Raw genomic sequence first — 14,529 nt, forward strand, 5'->3', positions numbered from 1 at the left:
TAGTGGGGTCGGTGTATAGGACTGTGTGTTTATGTAGCTGTATGTACGTAGTGGGGTCGGTGTATAGGACGTGTGTTTATGTAGCTGTTTGTACGTAGTGGGGTCGGTGTATAGGACTGTGTGTTTATGTAGCTGTATGTACGTAGTGGGGTCGGTGTATAGGACTGTGTGTTTATGTAGCTGTATGTACGTAGTGGGGTCGGTGTATAGGTCTGTGTTCATGTAGCTGTATGTACGTAGTGGGGTCGGTGTATAGGACTGTGTGTTTATGTAGCTGTATGTACGTAGTGGGGTCGGTGTATAGGACTGTGTGTTTATGTAGCTGTATGTACGTAGTGGGGTCGGTGTATAGGACTGTGTTCATGTAGCTGTATGTACGTAGTGGAGTCGGTGTATAGGACTGTGTGTTTATGTAGCTGTATGTACGTAGTGGAGTCGGTGTATAGGACTGTGTGTTTATGTAGCTGTATGTACGTAGTGGGGTCGGTGTATAGGACTGTGTGTTTATGTAGCTGTATGTACGTAGTGGGGTCGGTGTATAGGACTGTGTGTTCATGTAGCTGTATGTACGTAGTGGGGTCGGTGTATAGGACTGTGTGTTCATGTAGCTGTATGTACGTAGTGGGGTCGGTGTATAGGACTGTGTGTTTATGTAGCTGTATGTACGTAGTGGGGTCGGTGTATAGGACTGTGTGTTTATGTAGCTGTATGTACGTAGTGGGGTCGGTGTATAGGACTGTGTGTTTATGTAGCTGTATGTACGTAGTGGGGTCGGTGTATAGGACTGTGTGTTTATGTAGCTGTATGTACGTAGTGGGGTCGGTGTATAGGTCTGTGTTCATGTAGCTGTATGTACGTAGTGGGGTCGGTGTATAGGTCTGTGTTTATGTAGCTGTATGTACGTAGTGGGGTCGGTGTATAGGTCTGTGTTTATGTAGCTGTATGTACGTAGTGGGGTCGGTGTATAGGACTGTGTGTTTATGTAGCTGTATGTACGTAGTGGGGTCGGTGTATAGGACTGTGTGTTTATGTAGCTGTATGTACGTAGTGGGGTCGGTGTATAGGACTGTGTTCATGTAGCTGTATGTACGTAGTGGGGTCGGTGTATAGGACTGTGTGTTCATGTAGCTGTATGTACGTAGTGGGGTCGGTGTATAGGACTGTGTGTTTATGTAGCTGTATGTACGTAGTGGGGTCGGTGTATAGGACTGTGTGTTTATGTAGCTGTATGTACGTAGTGGGGTCGGTGTATAGGACTGTGTGTTCATGTAGCTGTATTTACATAGTGGGGTTGTAAAGTGAATACAGCTCTTAGAGAAGAAAAACACAAGGAAAGAGAAGTCAGAGGAAAGAGAAGTCAGAGGAAAGAGAAGTCAGAGGAAAGAGAAGTCAGAGGAAAGAGAAGTCAGAGGAAAGAGAAGTCAGAGGAAAGAGAAGTCAGAGGAAAGAGAAGTCAGAGGAAAGAGAAGTCAGAGGAAAGAGAAGTCAGAGGGATGAACGAGGCGCTGAATGGGGGGATGAAGAGACGGACGGAGGGAGGGGACGGACAGAGGGAGGGGACGGACGGAGGGAGGGGGACGGACGGAGGGAGGGCGAGAGACGGAGGGAGGGCGAGAGACGGAGGGAGGGCGAGAGACGGACGGACGGAGGGAGGGAGAGAGAGCGGGACAGACTTAACTCTTTGTCAGTGTTCTGGTCCAGTGGGCTGTGATGATGACGTTACTCTTCCTCCCCCTCCTAGAGAATCCAGTGTGCTGTGATGATGATGCTGTTACTCTTCCTCCCCCTCCTAGAGAATCCAGTGGGCTGTGATGATGACGTTACTCTTCCTCCCCCTCCTAGAGAATCCAGTGTGCTGTGATGATGATGCTGTTACTCTTCCTCCCCCTCCTAGAGAATCCAGTGTGCTGTGATGATGATGCTGTTACTCTTCCTCCCCCTCCTAGAGAATCCAGTGGGCTGTGATGATGTTACTCTTCCTCCCCCTCCTAGAGAATCCAGTGTGCTGTGATGATGATGTTACTCTTCCTCCCCCTCCTAGAGAATCCAGTGGGCTGTGATGATGTTACTCTTCCTCCCCCTCCTAGAGAATCCAGTGTGCTGTGATGATGATGTTACTCTTCCTCCCCCTCCTAGAGAATCCAGTGGGCTGTGATGATGTTACTCTTCCTCCCCCTCCTAGAGAATCCAGTGTGCTGTGATGATGATGTTACTCTTCCTCCCCCTCCTAGAGAATCCAGTGGGCTGTGATGATGATGTTACTCTTCCTCCCCCTCCTAGAGAATCCAGTGGGCTGTGATGATGACGATGATGACGTTACTCTTCCTCCTCCCTCCAGAGAGTCCAGCGTTTTGTGTGATGGCCTGAGAGGGCTTCCCAGTCTAGCCTGCCTGCTCTCCCGGGTCCAAACTGTCTGACTGGGACTCCCCCCCTCCCCGCCTGCTACGCCCTGCCTCCGTCGCCATGGGAGACGGCCTGGAGGCGGGCAGCAGCCTAGATCCCGCCCCCCGCTCCCTCTCCTGTAACCCCCCGCCCCCCGAGACATGGAACCCCTCGAGGCCTAAACGACAGACCAACCAGCTACAGGTAGTGTGTGTGTGTGTCTGTCTCGAACCACAGAACAACTAGCTTTGACTACTGATACTGTACTGTTTGATGGATTGGTTTGTCGGTCGGGGCAATATAATATAATAATTTTGTTTTATATTCTTTGCCTGATTCCGTAGAGTGTTTTCCGGTTTCTGTTTTTCTCAGTTTTCGCTCTCAAAATCATATATATGTATATATTTTTTTTAATAGAACAACATTTGATATTCAAAGTCCACATCAATGCTTAAACCACATCATGACACCACTTTTGAGGTCTGGGAAAAATGAAATGCGTTTTAATTTGTGGATTTACCTACCCTTTAATTCAACTGTGCACCAGCCTGAGACCGTTGTTTGGTTAGCGACGTTACTGCAGAGTTAGCTAAACTCAATGGCCACTGGATTGATGTAAGTAATCCTGATATCATTCTGCCAGGTAGACATACGCTACTTTGTAGTTAACATTTAATAGATAAGTTTTCTGTGAAAGCCTTTTCATCTACCAGAAGGTTATCATTAACATCATCGCTAACGGCACAAATACACAAATTGTTAGAGAAAAAGCACACAGACGGGCATTCCTGTGCCGTTGCCTCTTCGGGAGGGAGGGAGGGGGGGAGAGAGAGAATCACTGATGCATTTTGAAGTTCAATACATTTAGTTGATTTCCTACTGAGTTCTTCAATACATTTTTTTTATATGGTTGCATTCTGTTTTAATATCTGGATTCCATGATTCTGTCCGTGTTCTCCCCATTGCAGATTTATAGGGCCCTGGTTGGTTGATTGGTTGATTGGTGAGTTGGTTGATTGGTGGGTTGGTTGGTTGATTGATTGATTGGTGGGTTGGTTGATTGGTGGGTTGGTTGGTTGATTGAGTGGTGGGTTGGTTGATTGGTGGGTTGGTTGATTGGTGGGTTGGTTGGTTGGTTGATTGGTGGGTTGGTTGGTTGATTGAGTGGTGGGTTGGTTGGTTGGTTGGTTGGTTGATTGAGTGGTGGGTTGGTTGGTTGATTGAGTGGTGGTGGGTTGGTTGATTGGTTGATTGGTGAGTTGGTTGATTGGTGGGTTGGTTGGTTGATTGGTGGGTTGGTTGATTGGTGGGTTGGTTGGTTGATTGGTGGGTTGGTTGGTTGGTTGATTGGTGGGTTGATTGGTGGGTTGGTTGGTTGATTGAGTGGTTGATTGGTGGGTTGGTTGGTTGATTGGTGGGTTGGTTGTTGGTTGATTGGTGGGTTGGTTGGTTGGTTGGTTGGTTGGTTGGTTGATTGGTGGGTTGGTTGGTTGATTGAGTGGTGGGTTGGTTGATTGGTTGATTGGTGGGTTGGTTGGTTGATTGAGTGGTGGGTTGGTTGGTTGATTGAGTGGTGGGTTGGTTGGTTGGTTGATTGGTGGGTTGGTGGGTTGGTTGATTGGTGGGTTGGTTGGTTGATTGATTGATTGAGTGGTGGGTTGGTTGATTGGTTGATTGGTGGGTTGGTTGGTGGGTTGGTTGATTGGTGGGTTGGTTGGTTGATTGGTTGATTGAGTGGTTGGTTGGTTGATTGGTGGGTTGGTTGGTTGATTGGTGGGTTGGTTGGTTGATTGGTGGGTTGGTTGGTTGATTGGTGGTGGTTGGTTGGTTGATTGGTGGGTTGGTTGGTTGATTGGTTGGTTGATTGGTGGGTTGGTTGGTTGGTTGGTTGATTGGTGGGTTGGTTGGTTGATTGAGTGGTGGGTTGGTTGATTGGTGGGTTGGTTGATTGGTTGATTGGTGGGTTGGTTGATTGGTGGGTTGGTTGGTTGGTTGATTGGTGGGTTGGTTGGTTGATTGGTGGATTGGTTGATTGATTGGTTGATTGGTGGGTTGGTTGATTGATTGGTGGGTTGGTTGATTGGTGGGTTGGTTGGTTGGTTGAGTGGTGGGTTGGTTGGTTGATTGATAGGTGGGTTGGTTGGTTGATTGAGTGGTGGGTTGGTTGATTGGTTGATTGGTGGGTTGGTTGATTGGTTGATTGATTGGTGGGTTGGTTGGTTGGTTGATTGAGTGGTGGGTTGGTTGGTTGGTTGATTGGTGGGTTGGTTGGTTGGTTGATTGGTGGGTTGGTTGATTGGTGGGTTGGTTGGTTGATTGGTGGGTTGGTTGGTTGATTGGTGGGTTGGTTGGTTGGTTGATTGGTTGGTTGGTTGGTTGATTGGTGGGTTGGTTGGTTGGTGGTGGTTGATTGGTGGGTTGGTTGATTGAGTTGAGTGGTGGGTTGGTTGATTGGTGGGTTGGTTGATTGGTGGGTTGGTTGGTTGGATTGGTGGGTTGGTTGATTGGTGGGTTGGTTGGTTGGTTGATTGGTGGGTTGGTTGGTTGATTGGTGGGTTGGTTGATTGAGTTGGTTGATTGGTGGGTTGGTTGAGTTGATTGGTGGGTTGGTTGGTATTGGTGGGTTGGTTGGTTGGTTGATGTGGTGGGTTGGTTGGTTGATTGATTGGTGGGTTGGTTGGTTGATTGATGGTGGGTGGGTTGGTTGATTGGTTGATTGGTGGTGGGTTGGTTGATGGTGGGTTGATTGATGGTGGTGGGTTGGTTGATTGGTGGGTTGGTTGAGTGGTGGGTTGGTTGATGGTGGTTGGTGATTGGTGGGTTGGTTGGTTGATTGATTGGTGGGGGTTGGTTGATTGGTGGGTTGGTTGGTTGATTGGTGGGTTGGTTGGTTGGTTGATTGGTGGGTTGGTGGTTGGGTGGTGGTTGGTTGATTGGTGGGTTGGTTGATTGATTGAGTGGTGGGTTGGTTGGTTGGTTGATTGGTGGGTTGGTTGATTGGTGGGTTGGTTGATTGGTGGGTTGGTTGGTTGGTTGGTTGGTTGATTGGTGGGTTGGTTGGTTGATTGGTGGGTGGTTGGTTGGTTGGATTGGTTGGTTGGTTGATTGGTTGATTGGTGGATTGGTTGATTGGTGGGTTGGTTGATTGATTGGTGGGTGGTTGGTTGGTTGATTGGTGGGTTGGTTGGTTGGTTGATTGGTGGGTTGGTTGATTGGTGGGTTGGTTGGTTGATTGGTGGGTTGGTTGGTTGATTGGTGGGTTGGTTGGTTGATTGGTGGGTTGGTTGATTGGTTGAGTGGTGGGTTGGTTGATTGGTTGATTGATTGGTGGGTTGGTTGATTGGTTGATTGGTGGTGGGTTGGTTGATTGGTTGATTGGTGGGTTGGTTGGTTGATTGAGTGGTGGGTTGGTAATAGGTTTCTTGTGTTGCAGTACCTGTTGAAGGTGCTGTTGAAGACGCTGTGGAAACATCACTTCTCATGGCCCTTCCAGGCTCCCGTAGATGCGATCAAACTCAGCCTGCCTGTAAGTAGTGTGTGTGTGTGTGGGGGGGGGGGGGGGGGGGGGGGGACACAATCACTTCTCATTGCCTTTCCAGGCTACCGTAGAGCGGACAGAGAGGGAGATATGAGGGAGAGACTTTCCCCCTCCATCCCTCTCTCCTCCATCCCTCTCTCCCTCTAACCCCCCCCCCTCCCAATCTCTCCTCCCTTCCCCACCCCTCTCTCTCCCTCTTTCCCTCTCTCCCTCTCCCCCCACTTCCTCTGTCCTCCTCTCTCTCTCCCTCCTCCTCCTCTCCCCCCACTTCCTCTGTCCTCCTCTCTCTCTCCCTCCTCCTCTCCTCTCCAGGATTACTATCAGATCATCAAGGTTCCTATGGACATGGGGACCATCAAGAAGAGACTGGAGAACAGCTACTATTGGAACGCCCAGGAATGTATACAGGACTTCAACACCATGTTCACCAACTGTTACATCTACAACAAGGTACAGTGTACACACACACACACACACACAGGAATCTGATAGTAGGGCTAGGGTTAACTGATGTGTGTGTGTGTGCAGCCTGGTGACGACATAGTGTTGATGGCAGAGGCTCTAGAGAAGATGTTTCTTCAGAAGATCTCTGAGATGCCCCAGGAGGAGACTGAGATCCCCATGGTTACCAAGGGGCGGAGGGCGGGGCAGAGAGAAGCAGGTACGGTGTAGGGAGTGTGGCTTTTAGTTCCAACAGTCTGATTTGTTCTGATGGGAAGATTCAGATCACTGTTGTCATTACTGATGGAGGGATTCAGATCACTGTTGTCATTACTGATGGAGGGATTCAGATCACTGTTGTCATTACTGATGGAGGGATTCAGATCACTGTTGTCATTACTGATGGAGGGATTCAGATCACTGTTGTCATTACTGATGGAGGGATTCAGATCACTGTTGTCATTACTGATGGAGGGATTCAGATCACTGTTGTCATTACTGATGGAGGGATTCAGATCACTGTTGTCATTACTGATGGAGGGATTCAGATCACTGTTGTCATTACTGATGGAGGGATTCAGATCACTGTTGTCATTACTGATGGAGGGATTCAGATCACTGTTGTCATTACTGATGGAGGGATTCAGATCACTGTTGTCATTACTGATGGAGGTATTCAGATCACTGTTGTCATTACTGATGGAGGGATTCAGATCACTGTTGTCATTACTGATGGAGGGATTCAGATCACTGTTGTCATTACTGATGGAGGGATTCAGATCACTGTTGTCATTACTGATGGAGGGATTCAGATCACTGTTGTCATTACTGATGGAGGGATTCAGATCACTGTTGTCATTACTGATGGAGGGATTCAGATCACTGTTGTCATTACTGATGGAGGGATTCAGATCACTGTTGTCATTACTGATGGAGGGATTCAGATCACTGTTGTCATTACTGATGGAGTACTTTCTCTCCTTCTCTTCTGTTCCTTTTTCTGTTGCTTATTCTCTCTTCTATTTTACTCTGGGTGGACTTCCATCCCCCCTCTCTCTCTCTCCATCCCCTCCCTGTCTGTCTCTCTCTACCCCCCCCCCCCCCCCCTCCTCCTCTCCAGGTTTCCTGTCTAAGTCTGACTCCGGCCAGGATTCATCTCCCTCCTCCACCCCCCACACCCGAGGTTTCTCCTCCCCGTCGCCGGGCCCTCAGACTCGGGGTCTCCCCGTATCCCAGGGGCCCCCCACCCTCCCCCTCGCCCTCCCCCCTCAGACCCATCCCCCCCGCGTTCCCCCCACCCCTCCCTCCCACGCCCCCCAGCTGGGACCCCCTTTCCCCGTCAGCCCTCTGGATGTCCTGGCCCAGGGCCTCACCCACGTACCCCACCACCCCCCAGCCCACCCAGGCCTTCACCCTGCTGCCCCACCCATCCTCCAGAGCATTGCACCCCCAGCTAAGGTGAGTAGACCAGAGGGAGTAAATAAGGGGTGGGGGTACGGGAGTCTGAAAGTGTGTGGTCGAGCGGAACGAGGAGACAAACGTATATTACTTAACGTCTGATATAGGAAGTCTCTCTCTTTCCTCCAGTCATGCTCTGAGATGTTCCCATGTGCCGTCATTATCTTACTGCTAGTTGAATCTCTCTTCATTCCTGTCCCCGGGGACCCAGCTGGGACCATGTTTACTTTTGTACTTTTAGCACATCGACTTATCAACTCATCATGTGTCATGCTTAGGGAATGTGTGGTGTTGTCTTGACCTCTAGCCCCTGACCTTTAACCCCCCACTGCAGCAGAGGAAGAGCCAGAAGAGGAAGGCTGACACCACCACGCCCACCGCCAACGACCAGCTCAGCGAGTCGTCTCCCGTGGCGACGGAGCCCCCCCGCCCCCGCCGCGAGAGCAGTAGCCGCCCGCTGAAGCAGCCCAAACGAGAGCCTGCCCAGCCCGACTCCCAGCACCACCTGGGGCTAGGCGGGGAGATCCCTGGGGGCGGAGCGTTAACGAGTCATAGCGGGAGCCCCAAGCGCCAGGTATTATTCTCCTAATAAAACAAAAGGTTAAAACAGTGGGGGGAGGCAGTAGAGAAGCTGGCCAACCAGAAGGTTCAAATCACTGATGTATATAAACACCTGATGTCTGTACAGGGTTAGGGTTGTCTGTCTGTCTGTCTGTCTGTCTGTCTGTCTGTCTGTCTGTCTGTCTGTCTGTCTGTCTGTCTGTCTGTCTGTCTGTCTGTCTGTCTGTCTGTCTGTACAGGGTTAGGGTTGTCTGCCTGTCTGCCTGTCTGTCTGTCTGCCTGCCTGTCTGTCTGTCTGTCTGTCTGTCTGTCTGTCTGTCTGTCTGTACAGGGTTAGGGTTGTCTGTCTGCCTGTCTGTCTGTCTGTCTGTCTGTCTGTCTGTCTGTACAGGGTTTGGGTTGTGTCTGTCTGTCTGTCTGTCTGCCTGTCTGCCTGTCTGTACAGGGTTTGGGTTGTGTCTGTCTGTCTGTACAGGGTTTGGGTTGTGTCTGTCTGTCTGTACAGGGTTAGGGTTGTCTGTCTGCCTGTCTGCCTGTCTGTCTGTCTGTCTGTCTGTACAGGGTTTGGGTTGTGTCTGTCTGTCTGTACAGGGTTTGGGTTGTGTCTGTCTGTCTGTACAGGGTTTGGGTTGTGTCTGTCTGTCTGTACAGGGTTTGGGTTGTGTCTGTCTGTCTGTACAGGGTTTGGGTTGTGTCTGTCTGTCTGTACAGGGTTTGGGTTGTGTCTGTCTGTCTGTACAGGGTTTGGGTTGTGTCTGTCTGTCTGTACAGGGTTTGGGTTGTCTGCCTGTCTGTACAGGGTTTGGGTTGTGTCTGCCTGTCTGTCTGTACAGGGTTTGGGTTGTGTCTGTCTGTCTGTCTGTCTGTCTGTCTGTCTGTCTGTCTGTCTGTCTGTCTGTCTGTACAGGGTTAGGGTTGTCTGCCTGTCTGCCTGTCTGTCTGCCTGTCTGCCTGCCTGCCTGCCTGTCTGTCTGTCTGTCTGTCTGTCTGTCTGTCTGTCTGTCTGTCTGTCTGTCTGTCTGTCTGTCTGTCTGTACAGGGTTAGGGTTGTCTGTCTGCCTGTCTGTCTGTCTGTCTGTCTGTCTGTCTGTCTGTACAGGGTTTGGGTTGTGTCTGTCTGTCTGTCTGTCTGCCTGTCTGCCTGTCTGTACAGGGTTTGGGTTGTGTCTGTCTGTCTGTACAGGGTTTGGGTTGTGTCTGTCTGTCTGTACAGGGTTAGGGTTGTCTGTCTGCCTGTCTGCCTGTCTGTCTGTCTGTCTGTCTGTACAGGGTTTGGGTTGTGTCTGTCTGTCTGTACAGGGTTTGGGTTGTGTCTGTCTGTCTGTACAGGGTTTGGGTTGTGTCTGTCTGTCTGTACAGGGTTTGGGTTGTGTCTGTCTGTCTGTACAGGGTTTGGGTTGTGTCTGTCTGTCTGTACAGGGTTTGGGTTGTCTGCCTGTCTGTACAGGGTTTGGGTTGTGTCTGCCTGTCTGTCTGTACAGGGTTTGGGTTGTGTCTGCCTGTCTGTCTGTACAGGGTTTGGGTTGTGTCTGTCTGCCTGTCTGTCTGTACAGGGTTTGGGTTGTGTCTGTCTGCCTGTCTGTCTGTACAGGGTTTGGGTTGTGTCTGTCTGCCTGTCTGTCTGTACAGGGTTTGGGTTGTGTCTGTCTGCCTGTCTGTCTGTACAGGGTTTGGGTTGTGTCTGTCTGCCTGTCTGTCTGTACAGGGTTTGGGTTGTGTCTGTCTGCCTGTCTGTCTGTACAGGGTTTGGGTTGTCTGTCTGCCTGTCTGTCTACAGGGTTAGGGTTGTCTGTCTGTCTGTCTGTACAGGGTTTGGGTTGTGTCTGTCTGCCTGTCTGTCTACAGGGTTAGGGTTGTCTGTCTGTCTGTCTGTCTGTCTGTCTGTACAGGGTTAGGGTTGTCTGTCTGTCTGTCTGTCTGTACAGGGTTAGGGTTGTATCTGTCTGTCTGTACAGGGTTAGGGTTGTCTGTCTGTCTGTCTGTCTGTACAGGGTTAGGGTTGTATCTGTCTGTCTGTACAGGGTTAGGGTTGTCTGTCTGTCTGTCTGTACAGGGTTTGGGTTGTGTCTGTCTGCCTGTCTGTCTACAGGGTTAGGGTTGTCTGTCTGTCTGTCTGTCTGTCTGTCTGTCTGTCTGTCTGTCTGTCTGTCTGTCTGTCTGTCTGTCTGTCTGTCTGTCTGTACAGGGTTAGGGTTGTCTGTCTGTCTGTCTGTCTGTACAGGGTTAGGGTTGTCTGTCTGTCTGTCTGTACAGGGTTAGGGTTGTATCTGTCTGTCTGTACAGGGTTAGGGTTGTCTGTCTGTCTGTCTGTCTGTACAGGGTTAGGGTTGTATCTGTCTGTCTGTACAGGGTTAGGGTTGTCTGTCTGTCTGTCTGTCTGTACAGGGTTAGGGTTGTATCTGTCTCTGTACAGGGTTAGGGTTGTATCTGTCTGTCTGTCTACAGGGTTAGGGTTGTATCTGCCTACCTGTCTACAGGGTTAGGGTTGTCTGTCTGTCTGTCTGTCTGTTCAGGGTTAGGGTTGTATCTGTCTGTCTGTTCAGGGTTAGGGTTGTATCTGTCTGTCTGTTCAGGGTTAGGGTTGTATCTGTCTGTCTGTACAGGGTTAGGGTTGTATCTGTCTGTCTGTACAGGGTTAGGGTTGTATCTGTCTGTCTGTACAGGGTTAGGGTTGTATCTGCCTGCCTGTCTACAGGGTTAGGGTTGTCTGTCTGTCTGTACAGGGTTAGGGTTGTATCTGTCTGTCTGTACAGGGTTAGGGTTGTATCTGTCTGTCTGTACAGGGTTAGGGTTGTATCTGTCTGTCTGTACAGGGTTAGGGTTGTCTGTCTGTCTGTCTGTACAGGGTTAGGGTTGTATCTGCCTACCTGTCTACAGGGTTAGGGTTGTCTGTCTGTCTGTACAGGGTTAGGGTTGTCTGTCTGTCTGTCTGTACAGGGTTAGGGTTGTCTGTCTGTCTGTCTGTACAGGGTTAGGGTTGTATCTGTCTGTCTGTACAGGGTTAGGGTTGTATCTGTCTGTATATCAGAGTGGTTGGGTACACATTTCTCATATGGATTAATAGTCTTCTTTCATGTCTTTCTTTTTCCTCCTCCTCTCTTCCCCTCTTCCCCTCTCTTCCCCTCTCTTCCCCTCTCTTCCCCTCTCCTCCTCTCTTCCCCTCTCTTCCCCTCTCTTCCCCTCTCTTCCCCTCTCTTCCCCTCTTCCCCCCTCTTCCCCTCTCTTCCCCTCTCTTCCCCTCTCCTCCTCTCTTCCCCCCTCTTCCCCCCTCTTCCCCCCTCTTCCCCCCTCTTCCCCTCTCTTCCCCTCTCTTCCCCTCTCTTCCCCTCTCTTCCCCTCTCCTCCTCTCTTCCCCTCTCTTCCCCTCTCTTCCCCTCTCTTCCCCTCTCTTCCCCTCTCTTCCCCTCTCTTCCCCTCTCTTCCCCTCTCTTCCCCTCTCCTCCTCTCTTCCCCGCTCTTCCCCTCTCTTCCCCTCTCCTCCTCTCCTAGGAGCACCTGCTGTTCTGTGGGAGTCTGATCAGAGACATGTTGTCTAAGAAACACATTGCGTACGCGTGGCCGTTCTACAAGCCTGTCGACGCGCACGCCCTCGGCCTCCACGACTACCACATCATCATCAAACACCCTATGGACCTCGGAACCGTCAAGGTGAGCTCATCAAAAGTGGTCCCTCACTCACTCATTGTTCATTAGATGAGTGATGACGTCATCAGCAGTGGACCTCCCAGCTGTCTGAGAGGAAGACCAGACAGACCGTAGAGGAACTTCTATCTGCTCCTCTTATAGATCTGAATACATTGATGGTGTAGCACCAGGGGGTTCTGGGTAATACTTTGAAGGTGTAGCATCAGGGGGTTCTGGGTAATGCATTGATGGTGTAGCACCGGGGGTTCTGGGTAATGCATTGATGGTGTAGCACCGGGGGTTCTGGGTAATGCATTGATGGTGTAGCACCAGGGGTTTCTGGGTAATGCATTGATGGTGTAGCACCAGGGGTTTCTGGGTAATGCATTGATGGTGTAGCACCAGGGGTTTCTGGGTAATGCATTGAAGGTGTAGCACCAGGGGGTTCTGGGTAATGCATTGATGGTGTAGCACCAGGGGGTCTGGGTAATGCATTGATGGTGTAGCACCGGGGGGTCTGGGTAATGCATTGATGGTGTAGCACCGGGGGGTTCTGGGTAATATATTGAAGGTGTAGCATCAAGGGGTTCTGGGTAATACATTGATGGTGTCGCATCAGGGGGTTCTGGGTAATGCATTTAAGGGGTAATGCATTTAAGGTGTAACGTCGGGGTTCTGGGTAATACATTGAAGGTGTAGCACCAGGGGTTCTGGGTAATGCATTGATGGTGTAGCACCGGGGGGTCTGGGTAATGCATTGATGGTGTAGCACCGGGGGGTTCTGGGTAATATATTGAAGGTGTAGCATCAAGGGGTTCTGGGTAATACATTGATGGTGTCGCATCAGGGGGTTCTGGGTAATGCATTTAAGGGGTAATGCATTTAAGGTGTAACGTCGGGGTTCTGGGTAATACATTGAAGGTGTAGCACCAGGGGTTCTGGGTAATGCATTGATGGTGTAGCACCAGGGGTTTCTGGGTAATGCATTGATGGTGTAGCACCAGGGGTTTCTGGGTAATACATTAAAGGTGTAGCACCAGGGGGTTCTGGGTAAAGCATTGAAGGTGTAGCACTAGGGGTATGGGTAATGCATTGAAGGTGTAACATCAGGGGGTTCTGGGTAATACATTGAAGGTGTAGCACCAGGGGGTTCTGGGTAATACATTGAAGGTGTAGCACCAGGAGGTTCTGGGTAAAGCATTGAAGGTGTAGCACCAGGGGTTTCTGGGTAATACATTGAAGGTGTAGCACCAGGAGTTTCTGGGTAAAACATTGAAGGTGTAGCACCAGGGGGTTATTGGGTAATGCATTGATGGTGTAGCACCGGGGGGTCTGGGTAATGCATTGATGGTGTAGCACCGGGGGGTTCTGGGTAATATATTGAAGGTGTAGCATCAAGGGGTTCTGGGTAATACATTGATGGTGTCGCATCAGGGGGTTCTGGGTAATGCATTTAAGGGGTAATGCATTTAAGGTGTAACGTCGGGGTTCTGGGTAATACATTGAAGGTGTAGCACCAGGGGTTCTGGGTAATGCATTGATGGTGTAGCACCAGGGGTTTCTGGGTAATGCATTGATGGTGTAGCACCAGGGGTTTCTGGGTAATACATTAAAGGTGTAGCACCAGGGGGTTCTGGGTAAAGCATTGAAGGTGTAGCACCAGGAGGTTCTGGGTAATACATTGATGGTGTAGCACCAGGGGGTTATTGGGTAATGCATTGATGGTGTAGCACCAGGGGTTTCTGGGTAATGCATTGATGGTGTAGCACCAGGGGGTTCTGGGTAATTCATTGAAGGTGTAGCACTAGGGGTTCTGGGTAATGCATTTAAGGTGTAGCGTCGGGGTTCTGGGTAATGCATTGAAGGTGTAGCACTAGGGGTTCTGGGTAATGCATTGAAGGTGTAGCATTAGGGGGTTCTGGGTAATACATTGAAGGTGTAGCATCAGGGGGTTCTGGGTAATGCATTGAAGGTGTAGCACCAGGAGGTTCTGGGTAAAGCATTGAAGGTGTAGCACCAGGGGTTTCTGGGTAATGCATTGATGGTGTAGCACCAGGGGTTTCTGGGTAATACATTAAAGGTGTAGCACCAGGGGGTTCTGGGTAAAGCATTGAAGGTGTAGCACTAGGGGTATGGGTAATGCATTGAAGGTGTAACATCAGGGGTTCTGGGTAATACATTGAAGGTGTAGCACCAGGGGGTTCTGGGTAATACATTGAAGGTGTAGCACCAGGAGGTTCTGGGTAAAGCATTGAAGGTGTAGCACCAGGGGTTTCTGGGTAATACATTGAAGGTGTAGCACCAGGAGTTTCTGGGTAAAGCATTGAAGGTGTAGCACCAGGGGGTTATTGGGTAATGCATTGATGGTGTAGCACCAGGGGTTTCTGGGTAATGCATTGATGGTTTAGCACCAGGGGTTTCTGGGTAATGCATTGATGGTGTAGCACCAGGGGTTTCTGGGTAATGCATTGATGGTGTAGCACCAGGGGGTTCTGGGTAATGCATTGAAGGTGTAGCACTAGGGT

At 50.1% G+C, this 14,529-nt stretch overlaps 1 protein-coding gene across 7 annotated transcripts in view; it reads left to right on the forward strand.

Annotated features, from left to right (window-relative positions):
• LOC106593723 (bromodomain-containing protein 4) overlaps nucleotides 1-14,529 on the forward strand; it is a 135,374-nt gene that overhangs the window by 17,070 nt on the left and 103,775 nt on the right. For 5 of the 7 annotated variants that reach the window (XM_082958595.1, XM_082958594.1, XM_082958593.1 and 2 more), the window contains 7 exons: nucleotides 2,281-2,586; nucleotides 5,816-5,908; nucleotides 6,233-6,370; nucleotides 6,449-6,581; nucleotides 7,482-7,819; nucleotides 8,154-8,393; nucleotides 11,870-12,028. In XM_082958595.1, the coding sequence (XP_082814721.1) occupies nucleotides 2,464-2,586; nucleotides 5,816-5,908; nucleotides 6,233-6,370; nucleotides 6,449-6,581; nucleotides 7,482-7,819; nucleotides 8,154-8,393; nucleotides 11,870-12,028 (1,224 nt within the window). In that variant the 5' untranslated portion in view covers nucleotides 2,281-2,463. Of the gene's footprint in view, nucleotides 1-2,280; nucleotides 2,587-3,243; nucleotides 3,386-5,815; nucleotides 5,909-6,232; nucleotides 6,371-6,448; nucleotides 6,582-7,481; nucleotides 7,820-8,153; nucleotides 8,394-11,869; nucleotides 12,029-14,529 lie in introns of those variants that run through there. The other 2 variants (XM_082958591.1, XM_082958596.1) reach the window with 2 other exon arrangements.

Source organism: Salmo salar, chromosome 12 (genome assembly GCF_965601325.2).
Source record: "Salmo salar chromosome 12, fSalSal1, whole genome shotgun sequence".
Classification (NCBI taxonomy): Eukaryota; Metazoa; Chordata; class Actinopteri; order Salmoniformes; family Salmonidae; genus Salmo; species Salmo salar.